Source organism: Catharus ustulatus, chromosome 15 (assembly GCF_009819885.2).
Source record: "Catharus ustulatus isolate bCatUst1 chromosome 15, bCatUst1.pri.v2, whole genome shotgun sequence".
In the NCBI taxonomy this organism is placed as follows: domain Eukaryota; kingdom Metazoa; phylum Chordata; class Aves; order Passeriformes; family Turdidae; genus Catharus; species Catharus ustulatus.
This window is the reverse complement of record NC_046235.1, coordinates 19019391-19045796: the sequence shown is the minus strand read 5'-3', so window position 1 is coordinate 19045796 and position 26406 is coordinate 19019391. Positions and strand designations below refer to the sequence as shown.

General features: G+C 47.0%; 1 protein-coding gene across 2 annotated transcripts; it reads left to right on the top strand.

Annotated features, from left to right (window-relative positions):
* Window positions 1-183: 183 nt before the first annotated feature.
* On the top strand, window positions 184-26406 carry LARS1 (leucyl-tRNA synthetase 1). Of its 2 annotated transcripts, none has more exons than XM_033073151.1 (32): window positions 184-224; window positions 1090-1208; window positions 2560-2647; window positions 3228-3308; window positions 3728-3868; window positions 4385-4546; window positions 5207-5319; window positions 5724-5787; window positions 6300-6367; window positions 6715-6940; window positions 8014-8101; window positions 8191-8267; window positions 8916-8969; window positions 9676-9816; window positions 10297-10374; window positions 11240-11325; window positions 11414-11479; window positions 11573-11655; window positions 12254-12392; window positions 14307-14519; window positions 15615-15672; window positions 16385-16448; window positions 17402-17585; window positions 17802-17892; window positions 20573-20713; window positions 21229-21369; window positions 21455-21562; window positions 22364-22474; window positions 23769-23873; window positions 24910-25005; window positions 25304-25436; window positions 26039-26406. In XM_033073151.1, the coding sequence occupies exons 1-32, from the start codon at window positions 219-221 to the stop codon at window positions 26242-26244; spliced, it is 3531 nt and encodes a 1176-aa protein (XP_032929042.1). In that variant the 5' UTR covers window positions 184-218; the 3' UTR covers window positions 26245-26406. The 2 variants fall into 2 exon arrangements, with proteins under 2 accessions (XP_032929042.1, XP_032929041.1); XM_033073150.1 differs by having other exon boundaries at window positions 21452-21562.

Here is a 26406-nt window from a genome sequence, read left to right as displayed (position 1 = left end):
AGCGCGGACGGGCACACCGGGCTCGTTTTCCCCTCCCCAGCCGGGACAAGCGGCCGCAGCGATCGCTCCGTTCGCTCTTCCTCCCACACTCCTTCTCTCCCCTCCCTTCACGCCGAAGCGGGCCCGGTGTCCCCCCGCCCACCGCCTTGGTGCAGTCCGGGCTCCCCCGCCGGCCGGCGCGGTGGCGCGGCCCGTGCGGCCCCCTCAGGCGCGGCAATATGGCGGTGAGTTGGGGAGCGCGGCCGGCGTTTGGCGTGCTGTGGGGCTGCTCGGGGGCTCCTGGCTGCCCGGGGATCCTCATCCTCTCCTCAGGGTCATCTTCGGCGTCGCAGTCTCCAGGCATGGGGTCCTGTAGCGGCGTGCTCAGGCCTCTGCCCGGCGGCTGCGGCCCCTTGGTGTAAAGGTCTTAGGATTGTCTTGGTTTCGATGGGGAAAAGCTAAATCCTCAACTTTTACGAGTGTAGAATGCGTGTGTCTGTAATGCCCGTGTCCTTTAACAATTATTGTGTGTTATATGGTGAAAGAATAAGATCTTTAATACTTGCCATAAAAGAGTAAGGGGAAGGGCTACCGGACACTGATTTAATTAAAATCGCTCGGAATGCTTCACCTGACGAGCTCCGTGAACTGCACCTGGAATTGTCTCCAGGCCCTTTTCCTGGCATAGGGAGTGCTGTGCTCACTTTGTGTACATCAAGAGGAGGATACATGGCATGGGTTTATGGACAGTCTGGAATAAAACCAGAATTCTATGGATGTTTTCACGTATAATTTATATCCTCTTCTACCTCCCGAGTTGAGACCTTTCGGAGTTTGTTCTTCATTGGAAGCTGGCCAGTGTGCCTGTGTGTCTTGGCTGCTGTGGAGTCCTTTGCTGTGGAGAAGGGTTTTTAACGCTTTCTTACAGATCTCAGCCCCAGTTTCAGAAGGCTGGGTCTCAGGGTGGAGGCTGGCAGAGCCGTCACTGCTGCTCCGAGCTGCTGCTGCTGTGCTTGCCCTTACCCAAGGAGTCAGGAGTGGTTTGTGGTGGGTTACAGTCCTGTTATTTCTTGCCCTGTTCAGCCAGACGTCTCTTTCCCTGTTGAACAGGAGCGTAAAGGAACGGCGAAAGTGGATTTCCTGAAGAAGATTGAAAGAGAAGTTCAGCAGAAGTGGGACCATGATCGAGTGTTTGAGGTCAATGCTGCAGACAGGAAGGACCAGAGGAGGTGTCGTTGGATTTTTACTACTGGAAATGTCTTTTCATTCAAAATCTGGTGGGGGGAAAAGGTGGCCCCTTTGTCACGAGCAGTATTCATGGCTCAGCTGGAGGAACTTGCTCGCACCTTGTTGATGTTTGTGTAGCTGATGACATAAAGCAGCTGAGTACGTGTGTGGCTGAGTTCCAGTGGGGTGAGAGAAGCTTTTTCATTCCCTGGCAGTGTCACTGCCCTGTGTGGTCTGAAAACCAGGTTCTCTCTGGTGATTTGTGCTGTTTGACGTGGAGGAGGTTCCTCAGGGTGCTGCCTGAGCCATCACCACTGGGAGATTTTCACTTTGGGGGCAGGTGTGTCCTGCTGTGCCTCACAGAGCGCAGCAGAGTTACACAAACCTGTGTCCTGCTGTATCCTCCTGTGCTCCTGTGGAGCTGGAGGAGGGCCAGGGCTGGGGGAGGCCCTGGCTGTGGGGACAGGGATGAGCTGGAGGAGGGCCAGGGCTGGGGGAGGCCCTGGCTGTGGGGACAGGGATGAGCCACCTTGGTCACCCCTGGCTGCAGCCCCCGAGGGGACGGACGGAGCTGTGGGGAGGAGGAGCCTTGCACAGGTGCAGAGAGGGCTCTGCACTCTTGGGGAGCACCAGATGACTCTGCTTTTATTTCTGCCCCAGAGTAATGCCTGAGAAACTTGTTTATCCTCTGGGAATGCTTGGAAACACAGTTCCTCTGGAATTGGTGGGATCCAGGCTGCCTGGGGGAGCAGCATGAATCCTGTGGGGAGGTCTCTGACTGGAAAAGAAGTGACCTTGGCAGTGTGAGGTTAATATTTGGTGTGTGGGAAAGTCAGACTAAACCAAGATAAGTGATTGAAGTGGTGTAACAGGTGGCAGGTTCTTAAATTGTAGATTTTGCAAGCAAACAAAGACTTGGCCTTTGTTCCTGTGTATTAATGGATTGAGGGAGTGTGTGAAGGGAAGGGACAGGGTGTGAAGTAGAGTGCAAAGGTAGAGGTAGAAATTCAGTGTCCTAAATGTAAATATATTTTTAGCTGCTTTGAGAGCTCAGGTTCCAACACTGTAATATATCTTAGAAATGTCCTGCAACAATATAACCCTGTGAAAGGAGTGATTGCTTGCAATGTACCCTTAAAATCTGAACTCATAGAGAGATAAAAAAATGACTTTAAGCCTTTGCTGTAATTAATTTACAGAAGCAGGATTAGAGTATGTTACCTTTGGGAACATGCTATATCTATTTCAATGTTTCTATGTGATGTCAGTCCTGACAGCTCTTTTGCTTGTGTGTTGTCTGATGGTTATTTACAAAGCTAATTGCGTGTTTTAATTATTTGACTTTCTTCTCAGCAAAGGGAAGTACTTTGTTACCTTTCCTTACCCCTACATGAACGGCCGCCTGCACCTGGGACACACATTCTCCTTATCTAAATGTGAGGTAAAACTTCTCCTGTGCTGATACCTTTAAATACTGCTCTAGAACAAATGCTGGTTTTATAGTTCAGTTTTGAGCTAACAGGATGCCATGTCAATGCCTTTATAGCTTTAGTAATGACTTATTAAACTCTCCTTTTTTCCCAGATTTTCAGTAGGAATATTGCTAGCTGAAGGGAAATTCCATGAATGTAATTTTTAATTTGATGAGATGGGGCTGCAGGTGTTTCCTGTTTGTTCTTTGAAATGAGATTTTTAGGAGATGCTGCTCAATGGCTCAGCCTTCACAAGAGACCTGTCCCTTTTGTGTGTGCTCTGTGCCTGTGTGATAGCAGGATTTGGGTGCTGGGGGTGGGATTCCACAGCAGCCCTGTTTTTGCACCCATGGAGTCTGGTGCAGCCAGCCTAGCACACCAGTTGTGCATGGGGCAGGCCTGGAACAAACTCCTGTCCCACCTTCCTGCCAGAGCTGCTCCCCAGCTGTGTCACCACGCTAGAGGAGGAGTCACCCCGTGTTGGAGCAGCTGCTGGCCCAGCTGGGGCTGTTCCAGCTGTTCCAGCTGTTCCATTTTCCCTGTCTGCAGTTCGCAGTCGGGTACCAGAGGCTGAAGGGGAGGAGCTGCCTGTTTCCCTTTGGGCTGCACTGCACGGGGATGCCCATCAAGGTGAGAGTTCTGCAGTTGTTTGGGGTTGTTTCTGATGGGGTTTTTATCCCTCAGGCTGCTTGGAGCCTTGCTTACTGTCCATCCCCAGCATCACCTGAGTTTATTTAAAAACTCACCAGCACAGTGGGATTTGGACCCTGAATTTGTAATAAGCATGTGTTGTGCTTGAGCTAAAACATCACTTTAGAGGATAAAGTGCTGGAAAACTAAATTTTACCTGTTGTATGTTTTCCTTTGCACGAAAATCCTTACAGTAAACCTCTTACTGCCCTGGAAGGTGTTCTGGGAGTGTCAGGATCTCCTGGATGTTAATGCAAGGTCCAGAGAAAGTTTAAAGCATGGAATGCAAAATGTTATCAGCAAAACCCAGTTCTTGGCTGTGATTGTCTGGCTGACACACTCCCAATAATTCTGTTCAGGCTTGTGCAGATAAGCTGAAAAGAGAAATGGAATTGTATGGTTGCCCACCGGAATTTCCTGATGAGGAGGAGGAAGAGGAAGAAAATGCTGGTAAAAAAGAGGAAGAAATTATTATCAAAGACAAAGCAAAAGGCAAAAAGGTAAAGTTTAAACTAAGCCTTCCTGGACTGAGAGCTGTGCTTTCAAAACTTGAGTGTGTACAATAGGCTTTTGCTGGGGAGAGACAGGAGATTCTCAAGGGACGGCTGGGACAAGTACCATGAGCAAAGTGACAGCAGCAAAGGTTTTGGGTACAGGGCTTTCCACCTTTCTGTGGTACAAAAACCCATGGGTTTGGGCAGGGCCTTGACAACAGGCAATTTCTTGCCAGGGTGTTGTGGCAGAGCCTCTGCAGGTGTTCTGGACAACAACATGGAACAGTTGGGAAGAGGAGGGTTAGGGAATGAGCAGTGATTACAAGGTGTGGTAGAATGGAAACTCTTTAAATACAGGGTGTAGAATGAAAACTCTAATCAATTACCCTCACTGTTAGAGGGAGGATGTGAGAATATTTGTATTAACTTGTATATCTGGAATCAGAGACCATAACATCAACAGAGGCAAATGTTCTCATGACAGGACTGTGGGCTTCTTCCTAATCCCAGTTGTTCTTTCAGAGCAAGGCTGCTGCCAAGACTGGCTCTTCCAAATACCAGTGGGGGATCATGAAGTCTTTGGGCCTGTCTGATGAAGAGGTGGTCAGTTTTTCTGAAGCTGAGCACTGGCTGGATTATTTCCCTCCCCTTGCTGTTCAGGATCTGAAGAGCATGGGATTGAAGGTGACTGTGGGTGCTCTTAACCTCAGTTGTACAGCAGCCATGCCTGTATGGTTACTGTGCTTGAATGTTCTACTTCTCCTTGAACTGTCTGTGTAATACCAGCATCATTCCAGGAATGTTTCTGATAGTTATGGAATTAGTCATTTAAGGTTTTAATGGTCTTGGGTGATAATTAAAGTGCTCTCTTATATAGAGCTTGTGTCCTGTACAGTGGTCACAGCTGGAAATGAGTCCAATGAAGACATTATGACCTGTGGTACCCATGTGAGGTAGCTTGTCTGTAGTCAGTATTGGCAGTGGTTCTATTTAACATTGCATTCTTCTTCCTAAAAGTACTTGTCCTGCTGACAACAGATTTTTGAGAGTGAGGAGAAATAAAGATGAAACAAGGCAGTGCTGAAATTCAGCTTGAATGGTTGGTTAAAACTACTGCAAAACCTCTGAGTTTCTCAGTCAGTGACAGGACCTTGAGTCTGATATCTGCTGTGAGAGAGCAGGCACAGATGTGTGGTTAGGCTCACACCCTTTATGGGATACGTACTTGCATTGTCTTTTTGGAGAGAAAGCTCTTTTTATTTTTCAAAGAATAGTTATGGTGTTATGAGATTCCTTTGATTTCTTGGTTGTGCTTACTTACTGGAGCCTCTTGCCCATTTTCAGGTGGACTGGAGGCGTTCCTTCATTACAACAAATGTCAATCCCTATTACGACTCCTTTGTGCGATGGCAATTCCTTACTCTGAAGGAAAGAAACAAGATTAAGTTTGGCAAACGGTAAGCTACCACTCAGCTCTGGGGTTTTGGGAGTGTGGATAAGCTCAGCTGTACAAAGACAGAGCCCTGTGACACATCTCTAGAGTGTGCTTTTAACTCACATGAAACCAGAATCTTCCACTGCTGGTGTTCTTCCTGGTGAGGTGAAGTGTAGTTGTTGTGACAGCAAATCATGTGAGATTTGTCTTGCTGGTTTTTTTTCCCCATGGGTACCAACTTCAAGCAAAAAAGGGTCAGTTCTGAAAGTTCTTGGGAAAACTGAACATTGGCACTGGTGGATACAGATCCACACAAAATTTGAAAATACCATTAAGAGACCTTGTTTTCTCAGAGAGCTGTATTTTTTTCTTCTTGCTCTGTACACTATTTTACTCACTGCTAAACGAAAATATACCTTTTTCTAGATACACAATTTATTCCCCTAAAGATGGACAGCCTTGCATGGATCATGACAGGCAAACAGGAGAGGTAATGTTTTTACTTGACACTTTAATGCATTAAATACTGAATGGAAAGTGAATAGTATCTTGGAGCATAACATAGTTTGGATGTCAGGGTCACTGTCTCTCAGCTGTCAGTACATGTGAAAATGGAATGAGCTGCTCTCTTGAGCAGCTTTGTCTGCAGCTCTGGACAGTGTTTTCCATTGGTGCTGGTTTGTGTGATTTTTGGCAATCTGTACCAGCAGCATCACTCCATTGTGTTGTTGTCTGTTGAAACTAAATAAACAAGCTGTTGTCAACTTAGATGTTGCTGAGACAGTGTTTGTGACAAGTGAGTTTTGGCTGTAGAAACATGGTATAACCTCTCTGCATCTTAGTGAACAGCCTTTCATATGAGTGGAAATAGGATTTACCCTGAGGGAAGCATCAGTACCTTAAATAGTGTTTGGATTAGGTTCCTACAGAATAGGATTTATTTTCTTTCCTGCTCAAGTGATTTTCATTTATTGATTGTTGCATTGTTTGTGGGAATTGCAGGGTGTTGGGCCTCAAGAATACACGCTGATAAAAATGAAGGTGTTGGATCCTTACCCTCCAAAATTGAGGTAGGTCTTGATTTTTAGTGGCAGATGGGCTCTGTCTCCTGGCCAGAACTGACCATTGAATTAAACAGTCTGTTGTACCTAATGCAGAATTTAATTCCACGTGGTTATTTCCATCACTTCAAGGACCTGGTCAGAATTTTGAGCTGCTTTATTTGCTGTGTCTGTGTGGAACTCAAGATGGAATTTCAAAAAAAAAAAAGGAAAGAAAATGGAAAACCCAAACCAAATGAATGACCCACTTTTGTCTCTTAGGGAGCATTGCTCGAAAGTGGATGTTAGTTTAAAGCATGTTCTGTATGACTGGAATGATTTTGTTTTGGTAACTTATCCAATACTTTTTCCCCCAGTGGCTTGAAAGGAAAAAACATCTTCCTGGTGGCTGCCACGCTCAGGCCAGAGACCATGTTTGGCCAGACCAACTGCTGGCTGCGCCCAGACATGAAGTACATTGGCTTTGAGACTGCCACTGGGGACATCTTCATCTGCACCCAGCGTGCTGCCAGGAACATGTCCTACCAGGGCTTCACCAAGGACAACGGCGTCGTGCCTGTGGTCAAGGAGCTCATGGGAGAGGTGAGCACCTGTGTGTGCTGCTCAGGCTCAGCTGGGCCTCTGGAGAGTGCTTGGAGAGGTGATGTGGAGTTGGAATTGGAAAAAAAATACAGGAGGTGTTACAGAACCTTTGTATGACTGAAATCATTAGTGACAAACGAGGCAAGCAGCAGGCACCTTCCTTGGCAGCCAAGGCACAGCTGCTGCTGGGAGAATAAACTGCTGCACGTAGCTGGGGACAGATGCATTCCTGTTCCCTCAGCATGATGTGGGGAAAGGATAGTGTTAGTGCTTCTCTGCTTGCTGGGAAGAGTGAATGGAAAGGGAGGGGAAAAAGTAATAGCTGGAAAGGGTTGTGTGGAAAAGGCTTTTGTTGGTACTGACATTTCCAGGACATCTGTGTGAATGAAGCTTTCTTAGCTGAGGAGTGAATGTCAGTGGTTTTGGGGTTTGCTGTCCTTAACTTGTGTGCTTTGTGTGACATCAGTGGTGTTTATTCATCCTCATACAAAGCCCCTTCAGCTGTTTGCATCCCTTGATCTCCATTCACTACAACTTGGCAAGATCTTTCTTGATCTTGCTTAGAAGAATGAAGTAGAAAATACAGGGTTTTTTCCTTTGTTAGTAGATCTGATGTGAATTCAGGCAAATTGGTGAGGTAGAAGACAGCTGCCACTTCTCCACTGCCTCCTGTCAGTGTGTGACTGTCTTGACAGTACACTTTCCTTTATTTGTTTAATGTCACTTTTGACACTGGCTTCAGAAGCCATTTCTGCCTCCATGCTGAAGTGCTTCAGGTACTTGGGAGCAAACTGTCCTACTTCCCATGCTTTCCCAATTCCACATACTAATCATTTGAGTTTCTTGGTATTTGATGTTTGAGTTTTCTACCAATAAATAACCTATATCATGTCTCTAATAATACATTTTCATATGTACTTCTTCCTTGTCCATCTGTATATAAAATGTATTTAATTTGTTTGTAATGTGTCAGGAAAATCTGCAGCAAATTTGAGGAATATCAGCCAGGAGAGGTTGCTCTGCTAGGCTGAAAGGCCCTGATTTCTGTAATGCTGTTCCTTTGTCCTGCTCAGGAGATCCTTGGTGCTGCACTCTCAGCACCCCTCAGCACCTACAAGGTCATATATGCCCTGCCCATGCTCACCATCAAGGAGGATAAAGGTAATTCTGCAGCAGAGCCTGTTGGGTGGGCACTGCCATTCAGCATGTGGGACTGATCCTTTCATCTGTTTGTCTTTTCCTTTGCCAAGGAACTGGAGTGGTCACAAGTGTTCCCTCTGACTCTCCAGATGATTTTGCAGCCCTGAGAGACTTGAAAAAGAAGCAGGTCAGTCTGTAAATGGAATTGTTTCTGTTTCCTTTCCCTAGGGAAGAGGGTCAAAAGTGAATATCCAGTGGGTAAAATGAAACTCGCTTTAATTGGCATTTTTCCATCTCTAACTTGAAATCAAAGCACTTAAAAATAAATGAAATTTAAACTAACTGGGCTAGGAGAGATTTTTTTTTTTATACTTCAGGTCTGAGTTTTGGACGAGAATCATGTAACTTGTGCTGCATGTTAAGGTAGAGAGCAGCACCAGTGAAACAGAAATGAATTCCTCTTGTGGAAATGACTTCCAGAAACGAGATTGATTCTCTATGAATTTCAAATGACACTGAAAGTGGTTGTGTCTAACTGCAGGAGTACATCAGTGTCTGAACAGCTATCCCTGGTTACTGAATTTTTGTCCATTCATCTCAGGGTAGAGCAGTATCAGTTTTTCCCCTTTTAAAAAATGTAGACAATTATAGCAAAGAATCACCTGGAAATGAGATGGGGATTGAGCTCAGGTGTCAGAAATGGTGAAAAGGCAGGGAAGTGGCTTTGTCTGATTTGTAATAAAACATTTTGTACAAAAAAGACACTATGAAGGGATAAAAACCTTTACATCTAGAAGATTTCTATCTACTGCTTTTTTTTTCTCCAACTTTCAAGGCTTTGAGGGTGAAGTATGGCATCAGAGATGAAATGGTCCTGCCATTCGAGCCGGTGAGTGCACCCAGATGTGTCCGTCTGCAGCACACAGGATGTTCTGCTCACTGATGAGAAGCGAACCAGGAGCTGTGCTGCCTCTTCACAGTTTCTGTTTAAAGTCCTTCTCAGCTGACAAAGCTGAAAAACTTAAAGTTTTCATATTTTCCTGCAGTTACAACATTTGGTCTGCTAAGGGTTGCAACCAAGATTTGTTATTCTATGCTATACTTCAGAGAGGAAGGAAAGTATCAATTTTTATGGGAATTACTGTTTTGGGAAATGGAATGCATCATTATACTGATAACCTGTTGGTAGATTAAAACTCAGTGCCTTCATGGCTGGATTAGGAGGGTGTCTGTTCAGTGCAAACAGCTGAAGTCCCTCAGTGTTAGCACAGCCTGGAGGCTGAGGCAGTTCTCGTTTGAAAACGCAGGTTACAGGTAAAGCCATCCCAGTGCTCTGCAGAGCCCTTGGCTCCCCACACCAGCTCCAGTCCTGGGACAGCTCGGTGTGGGTGTGGTGTCATGTCCAGGGATACACCTGGGCAGCTCAGGAGTGCTCCTAGGGCTGCCAGAACCTCTGGGCCATGAGTGGAATTGCAGCAATCTGTGAGCCCTGTGAGCTTGTGCTAGATGTGTGTAGGTACAGGGTGTTAGATGTCACCATGTACGGTGAGCAGTGGGGTGCAGGAGGGGTTTGACTGCCCTTTGTTAATTCTCAGGTGCCCATCATTGAAATCCCAGAGTTTGGCAGCCTTTGTGCTCCATTTATCTGTGATGAGCTCAAAATCCAGAGCCAGAATGACAGAGAGAAGCTTGCAGAGGCCAAGGAGAGAGTGTACCTGAAAGGATTCTATGAGGGAGTAAGTAATACAAGATATTGGTAAGTGCTTTCTTGGTGAGTTTAACTAGGAGTGAAAAAAGGCAGGTAAAGAATTTTTTTTAAAATCTCAAGAAAGAGGGACCATGTCCTTTTTCCCCAAAAAGTTCCAAAGGACTGTTCATTTAGACTCTGCCTGCAGTAAGGTTCTGCAGTTGGAAGTTTCCACTCAAACCTGGCTGTGTTCTCTGAGCCTTATAACCTGGTTTCTGCTCACCATGTGTATTTCTCAGCTGTTCTTTCGTAAGCAAGCAATAGTTTTTATTTCTCTTTGCAATCTGTCATCTATGTGGATGCTGATGTATACAAACTGTTCTTGGGTAAAGATGACTACACATAATGAAAAAAAACAGCACCAAAGATTGCAGCACCTGCTGCTTCCTTGTATTGATTTGAACACCTGTGGCATCTATTTCTTGCTAAATTTTGGAAAAAAATTTCTCCTGTGACCCATCTTTTACAGGTGATGTTGGTGAGTGAATTCAAAGGACAGAAAGTTCAAGATGTCAAGAAGCGCATTCAGAAGCTGATGTTGGATAAGGTGTGTGAGAGTGCACACAGCTGCTTTGAATTGTGTGTTTTGTCCTTGTCACAGGGCTGAGCTGCCAGAGAAACCCCTGGTGTGGTTCTGCAGCCCTCAGAGTGCTTTGGGTCACTGCAGGGAGAGGGACCTGGTGTTCTTGGGCTGGGTGGGCTGAGCAGCTTAATCAGAGTTCTCTTGTTCCCTGCCTTATTCTGTCACCCTCCCTAGGACCTGTTCTGGTGGTCCAGTTTATTGTTCAGTATAGCTGGGAGGATACTGGAAGTGTAGGACCTGAGCTGCTGAGTCTCTTTCGAACCAGTGAAGGGGATGTGTGGTGTGCAAATGCCCCATTGCTGGGCTCCTCTTTCAGAAAGCAAACAGTGATTGTGGCATCCCTCTAATGAGGCTCCCTGATGAGGGTTGGGAGTGAGAGGCTTCAGGCATTTAGTCATTATTCCCTTGTTGCTGTGGCATTGTTATGTCCAGATTATAACGCATCAGCACTCATGGTGTGTGCAGGTCGCTTTGGAGCTCAGCATCCCATTTTCCTTTGCCTCTCCCTCTGTCTCCCAGAGTTTCCTAGGAACTGTTTCAATCAGGGGACATAGTTAGTGGGAAGTATTTTGTGCTCATGCCCTCCTTTTCCTCATGCATTCTGTACAAAGTGCTGTGAACTGGCACCTTAGAGAAGTACAGAGTTAAGCCTTGCCTCAGTTTACCTGAGGGAAAATGCTGAGGCAGAGAGCTGGGCAATAGTGAGATCTGTGCAGTAAATGCTGTAAACCAAATTAGAATGGAGGGAATGCTTCTTAGTAAGTTGTCAGGGTTTTCAGTGCTCTGCTCAGTACTAAATCTCAGCTTTCATTGCCCTTTGAACTCTTAGGGGGAAGCCATGGTTTACATGGAACCCGAGAAACAAGTTATATCGAGATCTGCTGATGAGTGTGTCGTGGCCCTTTGTGACCAGTGGTAAGTGAAACAAAGCTGCAGTTGGAAAGTTGCTCCAATTGCACACTACTTCTGGATTGCTTTATTACAATAAACCTCTCCTGACCAGGTATTTGGATTATGGTGAAGCGAGCTGGAAGAAGCAGGCGTCAGAGTGCCTGCAACATCTGGAGACGTGAGTTATGAGTGTGGCTGTAAAGGAGAGTGGCTTTGCTGCTCTTGGTGGGCTATGAGAGGGCTGAAAGCAGTGAGAGCTTCTTTCTTACAGGTTCTGTGAAGAGACTAGGAGAAACTTTGAAGCTACCTTAGGTTGGCTACAAGAGCATGCGTGCTCCAGGACGTATGGCTTAGGTAGGCAAACATTCCTTTCTCAGCTTGGATGGTGATCCTTCTTTCTTTTGGAAGGTTTAAGTGCTGTACAACATCTCCAGGGGTGTAGGGAAGTGTGGGAACAGCACTGTCCAACTTGTATCTTGGCCCAGCATCCCAGAGAAGGTGTGCTTTGTTGGACGTGCATGGGGCTGGTAATATTTGCACTACTACAGGAAATCTGTGCAGCATCTTGGTAGCTTTTTGTCTGGGCCATTGATTTGGAAGGGACCTCAGAAGAGGGAGTTTACACCATTTCTTCACCAGGGTTTTCTCCTGGAATTCTGATTAGCTTTCATCTTGTGTAGCCTGAGATGGGACAGCTGCTAGAAGTGCATTACAGCCCACAGCAGATGTTCTTGAGCTGAGCTGTGTCAGGGAACAGATTGAAAATCAGCAACTGTTTGCTCTTGAGTAAAATTTCCAAATGCATGATTTAATTTTTAAACCAAATCTTCTAAAAAGCCTCAGCATGAGTACTGATGTATATATATGTATGTTTCTGTGCTCCACTGAGAATCAGCAGCTGCCCTTGTGTGTGGGTGGGGTGTGCTGGGGTGCTGACACTGCCTTCCCCCAGGGACCCGCCTGCCTTGGGACGAGCAGTGGCTCATAGAGTCCCTCTCTGACTCCACCATCTACATGGCCTATTACACTGTGGCTCACCTGCTGCAGGGAGGGAACCTCAGGGGGCAAGGAGAGTCTCCTCTGGGCATCAGGTAAGGACAGGGAGCCATTTAATCTCCTCTTGTTTAACTGGGTGTGCTTATCTCCTGAATTCTCTGCAGCCAAGGAGGCTGAGTGTGTGAAAAAGCATCTTTATTAAACTTAACCTACCATGAGCTGAGTTACAAGAGGGGCAATAACAGAGAGAGATAGGCAGTGAGAAGAGGAGAGAGAGTGGAAAAATGCTTCTGAAAACATCTCTGAAAGAGCTGTGTGGAGACTAAATCACCTTTTTCAGTACTTGTTTGACTTGCCTTGAAATGGGCCTTGCAGGTTGTTGTGTGATTGGTTTCAGTGGCTGCTCAGGTATCTGCTCGCTGAGACTGCTGTGCACCACAACAAATTGTGGCCTCCAGTTACAGAGGGAAGAGGATTTAGCTCTTGTTTTTTGTCACTGTCACACTCCTGGAAGCTCAGAACTATCTTTTATCCACAACTTGTCCGTGGAAATCTTCAGAGCAAGGGGGAGGAGGCATGTGACCTCTTGGTGGAGTGACTTCTGAAGTGTGGTGATAGGGATCAGAGAGATGAGATAGTACAGCTCAGTCTGGAGTTAAAAAAACACTTCAGATTGTGCCTTGAATCATCTGCTCTAGTTCTGTGTGGTTTATGGACTAATTTCTGGAGTGGTTTACATATTGGAATGGAAACTTTTCTTACTTGGTGTTATAACTAATCTGAAAACCATTTCCAGAGTAGAACTTCTGATTCTTACAGACAGAAATACCTCTGAGACTGGGCAAGGCTGTTTGGGCTCAAACCTCTGTAATTACAGAGAAGCTGTGCACGAGCTGGTCGTGTCTAGAAGCAAGCTTTGAAGTGAGCATCCTGGGCCCTGAATTACAGATCTGATGTAATTAAGCATGTACAATTGGAGTGCTCTCCTATGCAAGTAGATAACATCTAGCAGCCTTGGAAAATGCTTTTTACTGATGCTTGCTCTGTGGTGTGAAGGAAAAGGGGGTTTATGGCCCATCCTTTCAGTCACCTTCAGTTCCAGTGGATTTGGCACCAAACACAAGCCCAGTCACAGCACAGGAATTGAAAGCAAAGAACAAGAACTGCCAGAACCAAACCAGCAAAGCTGTGCCTGTAGGATTTATTCTGGGCTGGTAGTACAGACCATCATTTGAGGTGCTTTTTTAATGTGTACTGGAATTATCTGGGGTTTTCCTCTCTGCATAGCACAGGTCAGAGCCCCTTAGCAGGTGCTAACACAGCAAACTTTGGCTTGCAAGTATTTAATTTGGAATGCATGCAGTAGCTGGTGCTGAAGTTCTGAGAGCCAGGAATAAAAATCTCTCTAGAAACAAGGAGGATATGTGTTAATGCAGCCCAGTGGCCACAGAGCTGTGGGTATCAGTTGCATCTCATCAGTATTTTCCTTCAAAATTGTGGGTCCTGCCTCTGGTAATTGGTAAGATGTGTCTTGCAGTAAATGTTAATTTAAAATGTTCATTCTATTTGAAGTGGGAAAACACCACAAATATTTTCCATGTGGGATGCAACCTTGAACTGTACAGCAATTGTCTCCTGTCCTCCTCCTCTCTGACTTCTGGGAAGCCAGAGAGAATGGCTCCATGAGACATACCAGTGAGGGACTGTGTCCACCTGAGGTCACAGGTGGTGCTGAGGCTTGGGTGGTGGAAAATAAATGATCAGGTTTCTAGGCTATGCAATGCTTTACTATTATGCTTTATTATTAATCACTTTTTCTTCATGGGATCTTTGTTTTATTGAGAAATCTCAAGGGGCAGTTTAAGCAGGGCAGCTTGAGCAGTTTTGAATTTGTTTCTGATGTTGGATTGACTCAGGCAAAGGCCCTGGGCACTCTGTCCATGTTTAGTGATGATGTGGAGTGTGAGGAGCTTTTACTGACTGTGCAACGTGGGACTGGTTCTGTGCAGGGCACATCAGCTGAGCAAAGAGGTGTGGGATTACATCTTCTTCAAGACAGCTCCATTCCCTAAAACTGACATCCCGAAAGAAAAGTTGGATAAGCTGAAGGAGGAGTTTGAATTTTGGTATCCTGTGGATCTCAGAGTTTCTGGCAAAGATCTCGTTCCCAATCACCTGTCGTACTACCTCTATAATCACGTGGCCATGTGGTCAGAACAAAGGTAAGCTGGGATGTGATGCAGTAAAGCTGGAGAATTCACAGCTCTGTTACATTTGCTAATGGCCTTTGGACTGTACAACATTTAGAATTGTGTTGAAAATGTATTCTCTCATATTGCAGCTTTGATACAGCTATCTGTAATCAAAATTATTGAAATGGAAGGGGTTTTTTACCATTATTTCCCCTGTTTTTTCTGCATTATCTCCTCCTATGGATTTCCCAGTGCTGAGTTGTATTCCTGCACTGGAATTTATGTGACTTTATTATTAAGTCTCTTCAATTTCTTCTCAAGGATGGTTAAAAGAACCATATATATTCCCATGGATTGTGCAGGACTGGTTGAGAATCTTTGCCCATTGCATGATGCTTTTATGGTGAAGACACTGTTTGCATTCCCCTGAACTTTGCTTTAGGGGTTGTATAGGAAAAATGGGTTTCTGATGTAAAGCTGACTGTGGGTAATTTAATATCTCCTTCCTCCACGGGTAGAGAGAGGACCCAGCACTGTTGTGTGCTCTTGGGCAGTGCCAATCACTGGGCTTTAAATTAAAAATACCTGAATAGAGGAAGGTGCCATAAATGAAGTGAAATTGCAGGTGCACTGCTCCCTGCCTTGCATTTCAGCAATGATAATCCTTAGCCTTTATACTGTACTTCTTTTCATCTTCAGAGGCACTCCTTAATGTATTCAAGACAACCCTTAGGTATTTTTTTTAAGATTCCACTTAAGGTGTCCATTTCAAACTGGAACATAAAATGTTTGTTCCTTTTTTAAAACAGAGAAAATGTATTTACTTGTATTTACTTGTATTTACTTGTATTTACTTGTATTTACTTGTATTTACTTGTATTTACTTGTATTTACTTGTATTTACTTGTATTTACTTGTATTTACTTGTATTTACTTGTATTTACTTGTATTTACTTGTATTTACTTGTATTTACTTGTATTTACTTGTATTTACTTGTATTTACTTGTATTTACTTGTATTTACTTGTATTTACTTGTATTTACTTGTATTTACTTGTATTTACTTGTATTTACTTGTATTTACTTGTATTTACTTGTATTTACTTGTATCTTGTCTTCAAACAGAGAAAAGTGGCCAGTAGCTGTGAGAGCCAATGGACATCTGCTCCTCAATTCTGAAAAGGTGAGGTTTTGTGTGACATGGCTTTTGTGTTGTCAAAATTGGCATCTGCTAGCCAGACTGGAAACTTCTTGGGATGTAAGCAGGGAAAAGAGTGACATTTCTTCATTAGTGCCCTCCACTTTTCATTCATTGCAGGTAAAGAGCTACCTTGCCTGTGATTCCAAGTATCATTTTCTCTTAAGTCAGTTCTTGTGTAGTCTCACCAATTTAGTGAAGAGTTCAGTGCATTTCTGTGAAGTTTGAGGGTAATATAGAATATTTATTTTACTGAAGTTTATATTTTTAGAGCATTGGAGTAGGTGCAGTGAGAAGAAAAAGTCTGTGCCAGTAGCTTGGTAATATCTGCACGCTCTGACACTGAATTGGAAGTGAACTCCTGAACCCAGGAGTTAGGCCTTGGACACTCTGATGTGAATCAAAAAATCCCAAGACAAACCCTAGTAGAGTCCTTCTTGAATATTCAGTACAGGGTGATCTGAAACTGCCAGTTTTCAAGTAGTATTTAAGTTTAATTTAGGGACTTTCTGGGATTATGTTTTGTTGCTGAGTGCATGCCAAGCTGTGTGCTGTGAGACCTCATTCAGATTTACCAAAGAGCTTTTTGCTGTGATTCATGAGAAAATTGTTTGCCCAAACCCTTGTTGGGTCTGTCTTGCTTATCCACCAACACAGGGGATGTGTGAGAAAACAAACACTCTTATCTTTCTTTCAGATGTCTAAATCGACAGGCAACTTCCTCACCCTCACTCAAGCTGTTGACAAGTTTTCTGCAGATGGTGAGTGCATTCTGACCTGCATCTGATTGTCAGTTATGCCAGAACGACTCAAATGAGTGTTCTGCTCTCTCAGGAGTTTATTGGAGTATTGAATGGCAATAAATCTGCCACTCACCACCTGTTCTTGTTGAAAAGCTGAACTCCACTTGGAAGGGTGGGATGTGTGTTAGCACACCTGGATCAGCCAGGAGCTGCCTCTGGGGCTGAGCCCTGCAGGAGCAGAGCAGCCTGCTGGGTCTTTCTGCATGCACAAAGAGATCAGAACCCAGGACACACTGCTGGTGTGCATGGGGTGGGAACATGTCTGTGCCCTGTGTGTCCATGAGTGCCCTGCTCCTGCCAATGCTCCTGCCAATGCTCCTGCCAATGCTCCTGCCATGCTCCTGTGTTTTGGGCAGTGACTGCGCTGCTCTCCTCGTTCTGGTGTCTGTCTGGTCCCTTCCCAAGCAGGGCAGTGCTCCTCTCCCAGGGGAAGTGCCTCCTTTGAGGCATCTTTGTGACCTGGCTTTGCATTTGTTAATCCAGCTGAAGTGAGTGCCATGGGTATGGAGGCATGGCACTCCGTGGGTATGGGCCAGCTCGTGGCACCCAGCCATGGCAGCTGATCCCCAGGGATGTCCCCATGGATACCTGCCCAGCCATCCAGCTGGTCCCCAGGGATGTCCCCAGGGATATCCCCAGGGATACCTGCCCAGCCATCCAACTGATCCCCATGGATATCCCCATGGATATCGCCATGGATACCTGCCCAACCGTCCAGCTGGGCCCCAGGGATGTCCCCAGGGATGTCCCCATGGATGTCCCCATGGATATCCCCATGGATACCTGCCCAGCCATCCAGCTGCTCCCCAGGGATGTCCCCATGGATGTCCCCAGGGATGTCCCCGTGGATGTCCCCAGGGATGTCCCCATGGGTACCTGCCCAGCCATCCAGCTGCTCCCCTCTCCTCCAGGCATGCGTTTGGCCTTGGCTGATGCTGGAGACACTGTTGAAGATGCCAACTTTGTGGAAGCCATGGCAGATGCTGGTATTCTTCGTCTCTACACGTGGGTGGAGTGGGTGAAGGAGATGATTGCAAACAGAGACAGCCTGAGGAGTGGCCCAGCCAGCACCTTCAATGACAGAGTGTTTGCCAGGTATGGTACAAAGTTTAATAATGCAGTTTGGGCCAGGTCTTTCCTTGTAAAGGGAATCCTGTAGTTATTTTTTTTTCCTAAAAATTAATGAATTTAATAAAATAGAGCTCATTGCAGAGTAGATTATGGGGTTTGGCTGCATTGGTGACAGTTTCACAGTGTTGCCATTATGTGGGGCAGACTATACTGTATTGATGTTGTCACTTCCCTCCCCAGTGAGATGAATGCAGGCATAATGAAGACAGACCAAAATTATGAGAAGATGATGTTTAAGGAAGCTCTGAAAACTGGGTTCTTTGAGTTTCAGGTAGGAGGTGTAAGAGAGTGACACCCGGTATTTGTTACTTTGTGGATTTCTTTTGATCCTTCTGTCTCTGATCCTTAATTATACAGCTGAATTGGAATCAGAATTGTGCCAAGAAACAAGAGGACTTCAAGGGAATAAATGTGGAATAGTAGAGGTCTGCCTGTGTCAGTTTACAAAAGTCCAGAAGAAAGTTAATGCAGTTCTGCAAATAGTTCTGATATCTGATATGAGCTGCTTTAAAAAAGACACTATTGAAAAGAGTGTTGCCTTTCTTTATATCTTTTGTGATAAAGGACTCTTCATGAGAAATCCAGATAATGCATCAACAAAATTGTTTGGAGGCATAGTGCTTTTTGATATCCTCCATAAACCATGTCTCCAGAGTGTCTGCAGAGCCATGCTGCTCCATTTAATGAATTGCACATGCTCCTTCATGTGGCTGCTTTGAGATACTCAGGAGTAGGGCTAAATAGGCTGAATTATGTGTAATGATAGATCATATTCATTGCCTTTTTCTTAGTCCTTATTAGTATCTGTGTGTAAGTTATTTGGGATGACAGCACCTGATGCACAGCTGTGGCTGTTTTGTCTTTTATGTTTGTGCCAATAAACAGTTTTATAAAGTACCACATAAATGCAAAAATCCAATGGCCAACTGGCAGATTCACACGTGGGTGCTTCAGGAAAATGCAGTTCTTAGAACTCAGTAATGGATTCTGACAAACTGCTCACGTTGTGCAGGGGTGTTGGAGCCCACAGGGGTTTGTGTGTGACTCTGGGTGTTTGTCCCTGGCAGCACAGGGCTCAGGGCTGTGTGTGTGTCACTCTGGGTGTTTGTCCCTGGCAGCACAGGGCTCATGGCTGTGTGTGTGTGACTCTGGGTGCTCTCCCTGGCCCCAGCACAGAGCTCAGGGCTGTGTGTGAGTGACTCTGGGTGTTTGTCCCTGGCAGCACAGGGCTCAGGGCTGTGTGTGTGTGACTCTGGGTGTTTGTCCCTGGCAGCACAGGGCTCAGGGCTGTGTGTGTGTGACTCTGGGTGTTTGTCCCTGGCAGCACAGGGCTCAGGGCTGTGTGTGTGTGACTCTGGGTGCTCTCCCTGGCAGCACAGGGCTCAGGGCTGTGTGTGTGTGACTCTGGGTGTTTGTCCCTGGCAGCACAGGGCTCATGGCTGTGTGTGTGTGACTCTGGGTGCTCTCCCTGGCAGCACAGGGCTCAGGGCTGTGTGTGTGTGACTCTGGGTGCTCTCCCTGGCAGCACAGGGCTCAGGGCTGTGTGTGTGACTCTGGGTGCTCTCCCTGGCAGCACAGGGCTCAGGGCTGTGTGTGTGACTCTGGGTGTTTGTCCCTGGCAGCACAGGGCTCAGGGCTGTGTGTGTGTGACTCTGGGTGCTTGTCCCTGGCAGCACAGGGCTCAGGGCTGTGTGTGTGTGACTCTGGGTGCTCTCCCTGGCAGCACAGGGCTCAGGGCTGTGTGTGTGTGACTCTGGGTGTTTGTCCCTGGCAGCACAGGGCTCAGGGCTGTGTGTGTGTGACTCTGGGTGTTTGTCCCTGGCAGCACAGGGCTCAGGGCTGTGTGTGTGTGACTCTGGGTGTTTGTCCCTGGCAGCACAGGGCTCAGGGCTGTGTGTGTGTGACTCTGGGTGTTTGTCCCTGGCAACACAGGGCTCAGGGCTGTGTGTGTGTGACTCTGGGTGCTCTCCCTGGCAGCACAGGGCTCAGGGCTGTGTGTGTGTCACTCTGGGTGTTTGTCCCTGGCAGCACAGGGCTCGGGGCTGTGTGTGTGTGACTCTGGGTGTTTGTCCCTGGCAGCACAGGGCTCAGGGCTGTGCTGTTGTTCAGGCAGGGGTGTTGGAGCTCACAGGACTGTGTGTGTGTGTGACTCTGGGTGCTCTCCCTGGCAGCACAGGGCTCAGGGCTGTGTGTGTGTGACTCTGGGTGCTCTCCCTGGCAGCACAGGGCTCAGGGCTGTGTGTGTGACTCTGGGTGCTTGTCCCTGGCAGCACAGGGCTCAGGGCTGTGTGTGTGTGACTCTGGGTGCTTGTCCCTGGCAGCACAGGGCTCAGGGCTGTGTGTGTGTGTGACTCTGGGTGTTTGTCCCTGGCAGCACAGGGCTCAGGGCTGTGTGTGTGTGTGTGACTCTGGGTGCTCTCCCTGGCAGCACAGGGCTCAGGGCTGTGTGTGTGTGACTCTGGGTGTTTGTCCCTGGCAGCACAGGGCTTGGGACTGTGTGTGTGTGACTCTGGGTGTTTGTCCCTGGCAGCACAGGGCTCAGGGCTGTGTGTGTGACTCTGGGTGCTCTTCTTGGCCCCAGCACAGGGCTCAGGGCTGTGTGTGTGTGACTCTGGGTGCTCTCCCTGGTAGCACAGGGCTCAGGGCTGTGTGTGTGTGACTCTGGGTGCTCCCCCTGGCCCCAGCACAGGGCTCAGGGCTGTGTGTGTGTGACTCTGGGTGTTTGTCCCTGGCAGCACAGGGCTCAGGGCTGTGATGTTGTTCAGGCAGGGGTGTTGGAGCCCACAGGGCTGTGTGTGTGTCACTCTGGGTGCTCTCCCTGGCAGCACAGGGGTGTGTGTGTGTGTGACTCTGGGTGCTCTCCCTGGCAGCACAGGGCTCAGGGCTGTGTGTGTGTCACTCTGGGTGCTCTCCCTGGCAGCACAGGGCTCAGGGCTGTGCTGTTGTTCCAGGCAGCGAAGGACAAGTACCGGGAGCTGGCCATCGAGGGCATGCACAGGGACCTGGTGTTCCAGTTCATCGAGGTGCAGACTCTGCTGCTGGCCCCCATCTGCCCCCACCTGTGTGAGCACATCTGGTCCCTGCTGGGGAAGGTACTGACATTTCAGTTCTGAGCTTTTATTTATTTCAGTAACACCCATGTCAGATATTATTCATGTACAAGTAGACAAAATGTGTCAGAATCCAAGGAGTCAGAGGGGCTCCTTGTCCCTGGGACTGCAGGGAGCTGGCCTGCTGCTGTGATGGTGTGTGCATTAATAACATTAATACCAGTCACTAGCTTTGTCTGCTTATGAAAAGGTGATCTAAAATTAAGTGAAACAACACAACAGTCTTACACTTCTGTGTAAAGCTTACTTTAGATGTTTTTTAAGCCCTCTGTTTGTACAAGATGGCATTCCCTAGGCATGTGGTAGTTGTGATGGTGTGTACAGTCCTGAACACACTTGCAGAGAAGTTCTTGTTGGCCGTGTGCCCCCTCCTTTGGGGTGTTGGGGGTGGTGCTCACTGAGGTCCAGCCTGGCTAAAGTCTCTTTTCCAATCAAGCTACAATGGCTGGACACCCAGCAGCTGTGCTGCCCTCAGTGCATTCCTGTCTTGCCCAAAGGCTGACTCCATCATGAGGGCCTCGTGGCCAGCAGCAGGGCCCGTGGACGAGGTGCTGATTCGCTCCTCCCAGTACCTGATGGAAGCAGCTCACGACCTGCGCCTGCGCCTCAAGAGCTACATGGCTCCTGTCAAGGGAAAGGTGAGGGGCTGTGTGTGTGCATGTGCCACTGATAATTCTGTGTTGCCTGGGCACTCCTTCCTCATTTGTTTTCTTTCCTCAGAAGAGTGCCAAAGAGCCTGCCCAGAAGCCTTCTCACTGCACCATCTACGTGGCGAAGAGCTACCCGCCCTGGCAGCACACCACGCTGTCCGTGCTGCGCAGGCACTTCCAGGTGCTCCTCCCTCCTCCAGCTGCTTGCCTGCTCTTTGGGGACTCATTCTCCATCTGTACAAAGTTTATAAGCTGTACCTTGTTACCAAATCATTTCAATAGATTCATTTTCTTTATGCTTTTACAACTGTCCAGTAAGTTTTGATGCTTAATGAAAATGTCCCAAGGACTGTCATTGATTTGACAGTTGCATTTTGTTGGTTTTGACTATCTGCCTATGCTCTGTTGTTTCTTCCATTTGTAAGTGGTTAACTTTCTTCTTTACAAGTATATTTCTGAGGAAACATGGTTGGTTGACAGACTATTGCTGCCTTACTCTACAAGGGGCTTAGAAGCTTTGCTCTAGTCCTTGATTGTCACACTCAGCAGTGTGACAAGAAATAGCTGAAATGGAGTAAGTCAGTCGTAAGAAGAAATACATTTAGAAAGCAGAAGGATCTATGCTTCTGACAGGGGGAAACTGCTGAGAGTGGCTTTTGGGGTCCTGATGAACCATCCTCAGCTTGAGCACACCAGGCTTGTAGCTGATAGATTCAGGAGTCCTGACTATTCCAGCTTGTGGCAATGAGATAAACCAATATTCCTCATGTGGAATTTGTTCTTGGGGGTATTCACCTTTGGGCATTGTGTAGGCTTTTTTTCTGTATTGGTGGTAAATGCTGTTTGGGTTTCAAAAGGATCTGTGGAATCAAGGATGCTGATAAACCTTGCTGGTGTTTATGGGAAAGCAGGAAGGGTTTATGATAGGGCAAGTTTTTTTCATGATAGCTGTTCTCCTTACTGCTTGTTCATCCCTGTTTAGGCCAGTGGAGGTCAGCTGCCAGATAATAAAGTGATTGCCAGTGAGCTGAACACCCTGCCAGAGCTGAAGAAGTACATGAAGAAGGTGATGCCTTTTGTTGCCATGGTTAAGGTAAGTGTCAGAGGACAGTTCTGGTACAGGAAAGGCTTTTGTGGATGCAGTGTCCCCCCTTGCCCTTTGCTTATTTGCCTTCTTCAAGGGTTTGTTTATAAACATATTTTACATCTCTAGAACTGCACAATAAAAATGTCTCTCTGTGAAGTAGCCCAGGTGGAAGCCTTCAGAGGAGCAGAGTGCACAGAGCAGTTCTGGAGCTTCCTGTCTGAGTTTGTAAGAACAGCAGGGATGTGTTAGATCCACTGATCCAGCTAGGAGAGGTCAGAGCAGCTCTCAGTCCTGAGTTAGGGCTGAAACATTGCTGTGTTTTGGTGTCTCTGGCAGCAGTGAGTGGTCCTGGGGCACGTGGGGAAGGAGCTGAAGCTTTCCTCAAATCCATCTTTTTGCTTCCAAAGAGCAGCAGCCTGCTTCCCACAGAGACATGGAAACATCTGAGCTCGGACTCCCCTGAGCAGTGTCTTTCTCTGAAACTATTCATCAGTTCCAGGGCACAGGAGCATTTCTGCTTGTGCTTCCTACTCACCAGAGGAGGGCTGAAACGTAGGAGCACCTCTGTGATTTACAAAGGGAAGCAGTTCCACGTTAAAAGGGAATCTTTCACATTACACTGATGAGGAAACCAGGAAACCACAACCATGCTGAGGCTGACAAAGCAGAGCTTCAAAGGAGACAGCTGGCTCAGCATGTGAGAGCCAGGCAGGGACAGATTAAACTCCAAAGAGGAAGCTCTGTTTTAGTTTTAAAAAAAAAAAAAAATGGTGTGGTTTTCATACTGCCTTTAATACTGTGTCTCTTGTGACTGTTGCTGCTGGCTTTCTGGACTAATTAAGTTACTTTTATGTTAACTTACAAAGTGGTGGTTATTTCCCTGCAGAGAACTCTGAGCACGTCCAGGTGTTGTGGGCTTGTCCTTTATTTTAAACTGGGTCATGAGCCTGAGTTTCCTGCTGTGAAATGCCACTGAAATGCTGACTGATTTTGTGAATTCTCAACCTGCACATTAAGTAGGGATTTAAATAACTGTGAATGTCAAACACCTTTTCAATTCTATATTAAAAATGCGTTCTAATTGCTCTTACTCCTCCCATCAGTGTCACCAGCTCCCTGTAGAAGAAGCCCTGTTACAAGAAAATTATTGCTCCAATGTTAGTGTTGTGCCAGCAGAGAGCTCTCAGATTTACAAGCCTATTCTTTTCATGACTAATGTGGATAGTTTGCCATTTTGAAGCATCATTTTACTTGCAGCCTTTAGAGGGTTTTAATACTTTTTTTCCCCGCTCCCCCACAGGAAAACTTGGAGAAAAATGGTTCTCGTGTTCTTGATCTTGAACTGGAGTTTGATGAGCGTGCAGTGCTCATGGAGAACATTGTCTATCTGACAAATTCCCTGGAGGTTGGTACAGACCTGGCACCTGGGATAGCTGGGGCAGCAGCCTTCCCTAAGGCTCTGAGCCTCTTTCATTAACTTCTGGGTGTGCATTGATGAAGTAGAAGTTTTTTATGAGCTTTCTGTTTCCATTTGTCAAACAGATGCATATAGATCTGTTCAGTGTTGGCATGAGGTACAGGGGGAGGTGTGCAGTACAAAAGAGGTTCCAGAAAACAGGGCTGGCTTTCACTGCAGTGCTGGGTGTAGCTGTGACAGTGGCATCCACTGGCACTTTGGAGGAGACGTTTTTCCCTGAGCCAGTCTGCATCTCCCATTTCCAGCTGAAGAAATGAGAAGGAGCTGCTTGAAGGCATCAGTCAGTGCTTGGGCACTACCCTGGCATGTTCCCTGTGCAAGGAGCAGGCTCTGGGCAGGGCTTTCCACACTGCTGTGGAAGAGGCATCCAGTCTGGCAGCAGTTGTGCTGCTTCCTGTGATGGGCAGAATTCAGTTTAACAGGCAGCATGGTAATGAGGGGCAGCTCAGGCATGTGGTGTTAAAAAAACCCCAAACAGACAGAACCAAACAACACCAACACCAAAAGTCAAAATCAAAAGCAATTGTGTTTGAAGAATTAGGAGCTGTATGTATTGAAAGCTGGATGTAACCTTAGAGCATGAAACAAGTGTGGCTTTATTGGGCTTATCCCATGGCAGAGCAAAGCTGGGAGCAAGCAGCAGCTTTTACTGTAAATTATTTGGAAATCCACAGCCCCTGACAGGGGAGGGAGCAGTGTGTTCTGAGAACAGGGATGCACTGCTGGCAGCTGCCAGAAGGGCTGGGGGGGTCTCTGGGGGTCCCTGTCCTCAGTCCCACAGGGAGTAGGGGACCCTCAGAGGTCCCTGGGGGTTCAGGTGTGCTTTTGGTGCTTTATGTCAGTGCAGGTTTGGTTTCCCCTTTCCTACAGGAGCAGTTGTTTGATGGGGCTGTAACCTCTGCTCTTCCCTCTAAAGCCTTTAAACTCCTGATTATTCCCTCCTCCCCCATATTTTCTTTGACAGCTGGATCACATTGAGGTGAAGTTTGCATCTGAAGCAGAAGATAAAATCAAAGAAGATTGCTGTCCTGGAAAACCATTTTCTACATTCAGAACTGAGGTAAAATCAGAAATTCAGATATTGGAAGTCTGAAAACTTAATTAAAAAACTTGACTTGAAACTTTACTTTGTCTGGGTTTTTTAAAATATGCCATTGATTTCCCTAAATGTGTCTTACACCCTTGTTACACCTTGGGCTGCATTTTAGAGTTGGGGCAGTGCTGGTATCCAGGGTCTAAAGGGATTTTGTCCCTCTGGAAGGGTTGTCAGCAGCAGATGTTTATTTGGTGTGGTTTCACGTTTCTGCTGAGGGATCATGTGCAAGGTTCTCCTCTGAGGTGTGTGTTGTTTCTCCCAGCCCGGTGTGTCTGTGTTCCTGGTGAACCCTCAGCCCTCCAACGGCCACTTCTCCACCAAGATGGACATCAGGCAAGGGGACAGCAGAGAGACCATCATCAGGCGCCTGATGAAGATGGACAGGGGCATCAAAGGTAGCAGCTATGCCACCTGCTGAGGGGGGACACGGGGTGGCAGACATGGGACATGCCCTGTGTGTGCAGGGATGAGTTCTGCCAGCTCCTGGTGCTGCAGGTGTGGGAATGGCTGGAAAGGAGGAGATGGAGCAGGGACTCCCTCCCTGTCTCCCCAGAAGGTGTCAGTGTGCTGCTGGGCAGGGCTGGGAGCTGCAGGGAGGCTGGGCTGGAGGGTCCCAGATTCTTGGTGTGCTTAGCAGAGTTACTGCTCTGCCTTTTGAAAGGGAGCTGTACTGAAGTCAACTCCCACCTTCCTCTTCTCCCCATCCCTGCAGTCCATTATAACTGTTCAGTTACTCAGACCTGTCCTGTCCATTAAATTCAGTGTTTGGAGTGTGGCATTAGGAGCTGGTGTTTCTGTGTGGTGTGTCCCCGTTCCTGTTGGTGACTGTGTGTAAGCACTGCAGGATACTGTTGTATTGCTGTAAATCTGAACAGGACAGGGATTGCCATGAGAATCCACATCCTTGGAGCAGGTGTGGCAGTTCCAAGGGCTCAGCACTGCTGTGGTTTTCTCTGGGTCCAGCTGCCCTGCCTGACCAGCTGCTCTGTCTGTGCAGATCTCTCTAAAGTGAAGCTGATGAGGTTTGATGATCCCGTGCTCGGGCCCCGCCGTGTTCCACTCCTTGGCAAGGAGGAAGCAGGGAAAACTCCAATCCTGGAGCAAGCCACCTTCCACATCGACCTGGCCCAGAGGCACGTGTGTGTCACTGAGAACGGCCTCACCAGGGACATTGGGGACACGATTGTTTACCTGGTGCACTGAACTGGCACTCAGGAGGTTCGTGGGGGGACTTGGAAACATCTGTATTAAACAAAGGGAGAATTTGTTCTCTAAAATAACAGCCCATCCAAACCCACCTGAGTTCACATGTGTGTTGCCCCTGCTCTTTTAAACAGAGATTTAATAAAATTATTTTCTCTGGTG